Source organism: Lynx rufus, unplaced genomic scaffold (assembly GCF_022079265.1).
Source record: "Lynx rufus isolate CCGP_SWC_20201006 ecotype Redwood Valley unplaced genomic scaffold, mLynRuf1.p SCAF_12, whole genome shotgun sequence".
NCBI lineage: Eukaryota > Metazoa > Chordata > Mammalia > Carnivora > Felidae > Lynx > Lynx rufus.
Window position 1 is genome coordinate 18,234,909 of NW_025814826.1, and position 9,570 is coordinate 18,244,478.

Consider the following 9,570-nt stretch of genomic DNA (forward strand, 5'->3'; position numbering starts at 1 on the left):
CCCATGTTGTAAAAGGAAATAGAAGAAAATGCATAGGTGTTAGGGTCAGGTCAGAATGACCTAGGATTTGATCCATTTCCACTACCTAGCTGTGTTACCTTGGACAAGTGACAACTTTAAGTTTGTATCTTCTCCTGTGTATTGTCAACAACCCTCACAAAGTAGAAACAGGGTATAGCAATCAAGAACATACAACCAAACAAAATCTAAATTATCTCCCCTCCTTTTTCTCATTTGCATGGTAGTCCTTCACATATTGGAAGATAGCAACGCTCTTACTGTCTCTCACCAACTGCTCTTCTTTTTTTTTTTTTTTTTTAAACGTTTATTTATTTTTGAGACAGAGAGAGACAGAGCATGAACGGGGGAGGGGCAGAGAGAGAGGGAGACACAGAATCGGAAACAGGCTCCAGGCTCTGAGCCATCAGCCCAGAGCCCGACGCGGGGCTCGAACTCACGGACCGCGAGATCGTGACCTGGCTGAAGTCGGACGCTCAACCGACTGCGCCACCCAGGCGCCCCACCAACTGCTCTTCTATCCCTATCCTTTTGGCCCAAATCTTGGGGATTCCTTTCTCCAAGCTACATGTCTCCAATTTCTTCACTCACATATCAAACAATATGCTTTCAAATTACCTCATCATCTTGGTATTTCAGAGTATGATTTAACCTAGTCATGTTCCCCTAGAAAGTGGCATCTAGAACAAAATCCAGATGTGATTTGAAAAGACCAGAGTAAAGGTTATCACTTCAAATCATCCAATTTGTTTTCCGTATCCAGATCCACGAGCCAACAAAATCTATAATCCATAAACCTAAAAGACTAACTATATTCACCTCACTTTCACCAACAAGGCAGGCCAGGTTAAACGTGAGGGTGTGGAACACTCTTGAAGTTCTTGTGATGCCTTGGGCAAGTAATGTAGTAATGTCTCTAAGGTCAGTTTACTCCTTGGGAAAAATGGGAGTAATATCACTTATCTCAAAGGGTTTTTGGAAAGATTAAAAATATTAATTGTAGTATCTGGCATGTAGGAGGTATTCAATAAATAGAAACAAACAATTACCACTGAAGCAAGACTACTGCATCTTTATTAAGCACCATTTGTCAAGTACTTTACATGGTCTTGAGCTAGAGCTTGGTCTACCCAAAACACAGACGATGGAGTAGATGTTAACCAATTAACAACTCATCTTCTTCTCCAAATTCTGCCCTGCTCTACTTTCATCCTCTCCTCCCTCGTGCCATCATCTTCAGAAAATGAAGAGCCATCCCTACCAGCAGGTGGAGGAATGGAGCAGTCACCTACAATTCCTACTCAAAATTACAAGCAGACAAGAGACACTTCTGATTTCAACCACAAGATCACTGGCACTGGTCCATTAGGAAGGGTACCTGCCAGCAGCTAAAATGAAGTTCTGCAAGCTTCAAAGACTCATCTACAAATGTAGGGTTTTTTTCCTTTCCAAACATACTACTGATCTACTTCCTTTCCTCATATACTACACCTGAACGCAAACATACAAAAGTATCATTTATTTTGTGAATAACCTTTTGAAAGACACATTTGACAACAATATAAAAATCAACAGTCTATGTTACATTTAGGCAAGAACAGGCTATTTAAATGAGGAAGAGAATAAACACTCAATTTTTTCTCTCAATTCAAATAGATCCAAGCAATATGTACAATAAAAAAGTTTTAAGTTGTTTCTAAATTAGAAGATTAAAAATTAATTGTTGAACTTTTCTGGAGTGGCCAAAGGGAATGTAAGAATGCCCAGATTTTAAAGATCTTTAGTCAAACGACTTCTAACAAAATTAGATTTTATATAAACACAGTCTTTAGTACAGAAAATTAAATTCCTTAAGATCTGCATGCAATGAGAGTTCTTTACCACCTAAATTTCCTAAGTATATTTAATCCTACTAAATGGCTATCAATAGTCCCAGGCAAAAAATCTGAATTAAGCTAAGCTTTGTCTACTTCCTCTTTCTTCAGCTCTTCTCTTCCAAAACTTGTCTCTATACCCATCCCTAGAAAAGAAGTCAATTCCCTAAAATTATTCTAAAATTTTTCTTCATGAAAAGAAAAAAAAGGAAGGAAAGATGGGTTGAAACTTACCCTAATGTATTAGAAGTCTTATCAAATTGCCTCAAAGAGAATGGATAATACCTCTCCTTCTTTCCATCCAAAATGAGCTCCCTAATCTTTGTTTCCTGAAAAGGATGTAATATTTAACCTCTTGCAGGACATTTGTGTTTAAAAAAGAATTCTTGGGTAGGCAGTATGTACAGCTGATGGAACTCTAAGCATAGCAACAAAGAAAAATCTAGGCATAGGTCTAAAACCTCTTCAAATCACATCCCATACATTAAATGTGTTCCTGATGACAACTTATAAACTAGCAATTTGAACACCCTACTCCTCAATCAGAACACTCCAAATACATTATAGATTTACATTAATATTATGTTTGGGCATATATTTGAAGTATAGCATAAATATACATTACTTCAGAAGAGCCAAACATGATAGCATTAAATTTAAATCAAAGTATGAAACATTTCTGAAAACAGAAAAATGAAACTAAGATCCCAACAAAACAAGTGTTAGGGAAATGGACAGGGAGGAAAGTCTCAGCAACTGAACCACTCCCAGGATATCCCACCAACTGCTCCCACTATCCCCTGTATTGTCTTCTGAATGTCGATTTGTAAAAAGGCAACTACTGTGGTAACAGTAATTTGGAATTATGCACATTTACAAACTGATATTTGATATATAACAGTCCTTACACATGAGCACAAGATATGCAAATGAAATTTGACAAAAGAAATGCAAATGCAGAGAAGCACTTCAGAAAGTGTCCATTTTGCTTACTGCAAGTTGAAACAAACTCAGCATACCACAGTGCATCTACTGACACAGTAAAACATTTATATAAATGTTTACAAAATATTTATAAAATGTTTATTAAATAATTATATAGTATTATAATCTCATAATCGTTATAATATTATACTGAAAGAGAGATAATCATTTATCTAAGTAAGGACAGAACATTCTAGGAAACAAAAAAATATTCTTACCTCTTGACCCAACCTAGTGATCCCACTCTAACAAACATGCACGAAAGTATTAAAGTTTTTTTTAAAAAAAATTTTTTTTCAACGTTTATTTATTTTGGGGACAGAGAGAGACACAGCATGAACGGGGGAGGGGCAGAGAGAGAGGGAGACACAGAATCGGAAACAGGCTCCAGGCTCCGAGCCATCAGCCCAGAGCCTGATGCGGGGCTCGAACTCACGGACCGCGAGATCGTGACCTGGCTGAAGTCGGACGCTTAACCGACTGTGCCACCCAGGCGCCCCAGTATTAAAGTTTTATATACAACACCAAGACCTGAAACAACTCTAACATTCAACATTCAGAGAATAAATTACTCATAGATCAACACATCATCACTACTAATGTTCATTAGGTATACATAAAACTATACTGTATTCTGACAGTAGCCACAAGCCATATGCAGCTACTTAAATAAAACTGAATTTACCATTCAGTTCCTTAGTCAGACAAGCCACATTTCAAGTGCTTACCTAGCACTTTCCATCATCACAAGTTCTGTTAGATAGTGCTGATCTACACAGCTACCTGGACCATCCTCTATCCTCCTTCCCTTATATGCACCCTTTTATCTACTTAATCTTCAGGCTTTGGCCTAAGCCTCAATTACTGTGTGAGGTTCCCCCTGATTTATGCAGGAAATTTGGGTATACTTTCTTGTAGTCTCATTACACCTTGGTAACTGGCAATAAATTCCATCACATCATATTATTTCCCCTACCACAATCCTGCAAGCTTCCTTAAAGAACCAACTTTTATCCAAGGGACTTTGAACTGTTCTGCCTTGATAATTTGTCATATACTAAGAGAACTGCTAAAAACAACAGAGATGTACACTATAAGTGAAAAACGTTTATGCATAAGGAATATAATGCATCAAAGAAAAACATGGCTAGGTTGGCAGGCTCACAAGTGATTTTTAAGATTATTTATTTTGAGACAGAGAGTGAGCGGAGGAGGGGCAGAGAGAGGGAGAGAAAGAGAAGGCCAAGCAAGCTCCACAGGGCAGTGTGGAGCCAAAGGCAGGGCTAGAACCCATGAACCCGTGAGGTCATGACCTGAGCCGAAACCAAGAGCCGGACACTCTACTGCCTGAGCCACCCAGGTGTCCCATCACAAGTGATTTTTGTTTTCAATTTCTAATTCTTTACATTTTCTTAGTACTCAACATAAGGAGCCTCATTCTCAGAAGGTGTTTAGCAAATATCTGTGGAATAGTTTCTGTATTTAAAAAAAAAACAAAAGACACCACGAATGAAGCCTAATGTAAACTATGCACTCTGGGTGGTAATGATGCAGCAATGTAGGTTCAACAATTGTAACAAATGTACTAACCTGTTGGGGGATGTTGATAACGGGGGAGACTATGCATGCACCAGGTCAGAAAGCACATGGGACATCTCTCTGCCTTCCAGTCAATTGTGCTGTGAACTTAAAACTGCTCTAAAAATATAATGCCTTCAACGAAAAAGATCCCAATATTTTGTTCCATAATAATATATACAATTGATTTATAATAAATTTTAAAAACTAGACCACAAATTTCTAACACAAATAATATTTATCTCCAGTGCTTAGAAAATCTGACTAAATTAACTGCAGGTGCAGTGCTGTCGGTGCCATCAATACACTAACTCAACCTCCTCATTTACTGAGCACCGACCCATGCAAAGCACTGTGGACACAGCAGTGAACAAGACAATTTCTGTTCTCACAATATTCTTTCTAAATAACAACTTTATTCTGCAAGATAAATCTTTAACCTCAGCTATCAACAACAGATAGCTCAAAATGGCAAAACAAACTTCTCTTATCCTGATTTTTTTCAAATAATTCAAAAAACTCCTATTAACCTTCAAGAAAGTAGTACATGACCTGGTTTAAAACAAAAAGTTAATGCCTCATTTACTTGGCATTCTTAGGACAGTTGGTGCTCCAAAGAAATGAATTTTTCAGATAACTCACTCTTATCCATTTAAGCACCAACACTTACATTGTTTGGCATGGAGATTTCTTTTTTAAGTGGGAATCTTTTGATTTTTAAAAAGATTCAATTAAATATTTTGACTGATAATTATTTTGTTGTACAGCCCTCAAGCTCCTAAACTATATGTCCCCAGGGTTCTTTTTTAAAAGTTGCTGGCTTTGAAGAGTTTTTCTTCTGATCCCCAGCTTTGGTGTGTCAGCTGTCAACTTTTGCTGGTATCAGTGTGAACCTGACTCAAGCAGCCTCCAACTCCCTTCAAATTTGCTGCTACTTGCAAAACAAGTTTGTCAGAATTTTGCCTAAAACACACAGGCTTTGAGAGGATCCTCAAATCTACATTTTGGTTGTTCCGTCTTCTATTTATTTCCTGAATCTCTTAAAGTTTGCAGTTACAAGTTCCAAACCAAGTTCTGGATAAATTACTGCTATACCCTGATAAAGGTCCTTACATTGTTTTCATATTTAAAACTGATAGTCAGAGATAGCTTCATTATTTATTCACTCATCCAACAAGTATTAAGTACTTGTGTTGTGAAGTTGGTAAGTAATATTATGGTGAAAATAAAGAACTAAAAAGATTGCTAGTTTTGAACATATTCTAAAATAGAAAAACTCAGAAAAAACAACTTCTTAGCACTTAATAAAAACAGGGTTGTTGTGTGGGTTTTTTTAATATTAAACTTACAAAACCACCTCAGTTTTTTACAATTTCTATAGCTTTAGACTTAAGAACTGAAGATTCAAGGGTTCTATTTAACCAAATATTTATTTTAGAGAGCTCTGAATAAGATTCCAAAATTTTATACCTTTTTTTCCTATTACACATTCCCATCTAGTCCTAAAGAAATCACTAGCAACATATGCTTTAGTTTTAAATGATACTCAAAATCTTGGTAACCATTTCAAACCATGGTAAGTTTATCTTCATTTTAATGTTGAGCAACAATAATTTGATAAAAAGTGTAAACTCAGGAAACTTCCTGTCCAAATTTTCCTAAGTTCCTATATTTGGTGTGCAGAAAAAATTTTTTTAAGTTTCAGGAGTAAGAGATGGTGTGGCTCTACAATATTTGCTTTATCTGCCACAATCATATTTTTAAAATTCCATTACCCATTTAAACCTAAGGCTAGGAAATGAGTCAAAGAGGAGTAGGGCTTAAAATTGGTCTCTGAGGATTAATTAAGACAACTGGTAAAAACCCCTGGTGTCAGCCTTACTTGTTTTAATGCTCTTGGAATCTCCTTTCTCATTCATTTTCTCCTCAGGGAGCACAAGTGACTTTTTCTGTATTTTATAATTTTATAACTGATTACTGGTCACCTCTATTATGCAGACTGAACTGGAAATGGGCATTAGTTATGTGCCTGTAATCTGAGACAGTAAAATAATATTTCTAAGTGAAAAAAAGTTACTACCATTAAAAACTATTAATTACTACCATTAAAAACCTTTTCCAGCAATGCATTAACATTTCTTCAACATTAATTTTGGAACCTGCAGATGCTTTAAGCATGGACCTAACTTTCAAAATAACAACACAGTATTATTTAAACTATTAGAGTAACCATTAAAGTTGGCTCTGACCTCATCAGCATACCATCTTGTCCCATGATATAAGTCTGATTCTAAATAAAAACAATTCAGAGAAAAATCCAAATGGTCTCTTGCTGTCTCTACAATTTAGGCAAAGAAGCAAATGGCAAATACTGGACACACCTATCATAAGCAAAATCTCCACGAGGTACTATCCACACTACCAGTTTAAAAGAAAAATACAGACCTGGCTCAGGATATTTACAATACAATTGGAGAGAGAAAATATGTTCCATAAAAGATACTAATACTAACCAATAGTAAAAATAAAAATAATTGAATTAAATTAAAAACTGATCATGAACATTTAACATTCTGAAAGCAGAAATGGAGGGCACTTAGTTCAAATGTAAACAAAATTCTTTTTGCCTATTTTAAATCTGGCAATCAAAATCAGCCAGAACTAAGGAGTTGGGCCAACAGCATCACCAAAGAAAAAACCGAAATTCTCAGGAGCAACTGGTATTGGACCATTCAAAACAAAGTCTTCCTGTGAGTGCTCATTAGGAGTTTCTCTCCTAAAATCTCCTTATCAAATTAAAAACCTGGCTATCAACTTTGCGGAAACCTAAGCTTCAGAGAAGCACTCTCGATACTTTTTTTTTCAAAGCACTTAAGGTCCATCCACAGAATAGGAGCTGGCGAACACCGAGGAGGAATTGGCCTATTGTTCGGAGAACCGCAGGACCATCCGAACGCCACGGGGCGCGCGGGAGCTGGGGGTAGGCAAGGCTCAAACACGGCACAGGTGTGCGTATGGGGGAGGGGGGACAGGTGTGCCCAGGGCCACAACTAAGGTTAGAGAGGCCCGACTTCAGATCCAGACGTCGACTGGATCTGAGGAAAAGAGTCATCCCTGAAGCTTAAACCACGGAGCATGGAGGGGGGCGGGCCTGGGGAAGGTCTTAAGGACTCCAAAGCCCACCCGGTTAGGCAGTGGGGGTGGTCGGAGAAGGCCGGGGCACTCAGGGTGTAAAGCCCGAGGATAAAAGCAAAGGCTCTCGAATCGAGGGGCCAGCGTAGAAATCTCTAAACAATGAACCACGCTGGGTCTGGGGTAAATGGCTAGGAGACCAGGGGTGTCGCGGAGGTGGGAAGAGGGTGGGAAAAGGGAAACAAAAGAGAAGCCCCCCAAGTGTGGGGCCCCGGTGGCGGCGGCGCCGGCGATTACCTGTGAGAGTTGACGGGGATTGGGGCAGCCGAAGAGCGCGGAGCTGGAGCTGAAGCTGATGGCTCCTCGGCGGCTGAGGACGTGCTGGGGGACCGGCCTGTCCAGGGGCAGCACCGGCAGCTGGTAACATACTTCCATTGAATACGCCCGCCCTGCCCCCGCGCGGCGCCCGCCCAGCCGCGGCCGCCGGCCCCTGTGCTGGGAAGGGGCCGCGGCTCGGGGGCGCCGGGCCGAGGCGGGGGCAGGGAGGGCGGGCGCCGACCCCGGGAAGCCGCGCTCACGCCTTCCCACCCCAACACTCCGCCCGGGCCGCCGGTGGGAAGACGCTGCGGCGGCCGCGGCGACAGTTACGAGGACCGGCGCGCGCCCGGCTCCGGGGTGCAAGCGGGGGCAGCGCAGGCAAAGTGGGAGAGGGAACCCTGCCGCCCCAGATCTCCTCGGCCGGGAGGAACGGGTCCGGGCAGAGCAGAGCAGGAGTGGAGCAAAGACAGAAGAAAGCGGTGCAAGAAAAGACGGCTGGAGCCAGCGGCGAGACCCAGGTCGCACGGGGCTTGGGACCAGCCACCAGCTCGGGCCGCCGCCACCGTCCTGCCCCTCCCCTCCCCCGGAGCCTGACTTCACTCCGCCGCCGGCGCGAGCCCGGCGTAATTCACACTTTGCAGCCGCGGACGGTGCGCCAACCACGGCCGCCGCCACCCTGACGTCACGACGCCGCGCCGCAGGCCCCGCGCCTCCGCAGCGCCCTGGGAGACGGGTTAGCGGCGGTGGGGGTGAACCGTCTCACTCCGGTTCTGCACTCGGTCACTGTCCCCTCCCGCCACACAATGCCCCCCTTCCTCCTCTCCTACCAACCTCAACCCATAGCCCCCTCCCAGCTCTCCCTTATCTGCCCTCCACACAAGGCGCGTGCGCACGAGGCCCCACCGTTTGGGGACATTCCCCTTATCGTTAAACTCTTGCTTTCGAGCGCGCTGAGGGTGTGGGGTGGGCTCAGCCTGTCTACAAGCAAGATTCGGGCCTTCTGACCCCAGAGACCCGAAGCACAGGGCGCAGTGGCAGCGCTCAGCCTTAACTGCGGGGTCATCGCTGTGCTTCCCTCCTTGAATTCCCATTCTTGGGCTTCGCTGGGGACCGCTGCGGCAGTGACGTCAGCGGACCGCGCGGGCACCATCCTCCCCGCTACGTCACTGCCAGTCCCTTGGCGGGGCCCGGCTGGGGCTCTCCCCAGGCAGGTACGGGCCCCAGGGCTGTCCCGGGCCAAGGGGAGAAGAGAGGAGTCGAGAATGCGGGAGAGACGAGAGGGTGAAGGGGTGGTGGGGAAACACCGAGACCGAGAAAGAAGAAGTGAGAGTATGCACTGGAAAAAATGAGAAAGAAAGGATGATACTGAGAAGACAAAGGAAAAAAGGATCCTGCATGACCTTTTACCAAAACTGTTTTGGTTTGTTGGCTTTGATTTTTAGAAAGCAAAGAGAGTGAAGAGCTCTTGACCTGCTTTGTAAGTTGGATACGTCATTTGCAGGTTCATTTTGTCAAATTTCTCCCTAAACTGCAATCCATTGTTTGAAATGCATTCCAGCCCCTGGGATGTCGGCCTGAACAAGCTCTTTCCTGCTGGCAAAATTGTTGATTCGGCTCTGCTCTCAGGGCACCCACCCTTCCACTTATTTGCTATGACTAGCCACTG

At 42.6% G+C, this 9,570-nt stretch overlaps 1 protein-coding gene across 9 annotated transcripts in view; it reads right to left on the reverse strand.

Annotated features, from left to right (window-relative positions):
- Positions 1-8,627, reverse strand: part of PDE7A (phosphodiesterase 7A) — a 140,785-nt gene extending 132,158 nt beyond the window's left edge. For all 9 annotated transcript variants that reach the window (XR_006961101.1, XR_006961096.1, XR_006961095.1 and 6 more), the window contains exon 1: positions 7,884-8,627. Coding sequence is in view for 1 of the 9 variants with exons in the window: in XM_047073985.1 (XP_046929941.1) it covers positions 7,884-8,021 (138 nt within the window). In the remaining 8 variants the exon portion in view is untranslated. The remainder of the gene's footprint in view (positions 1-7,883) is intronic.
- Positions 8,628-9,570: the final 943 nt, after the last annotated feature.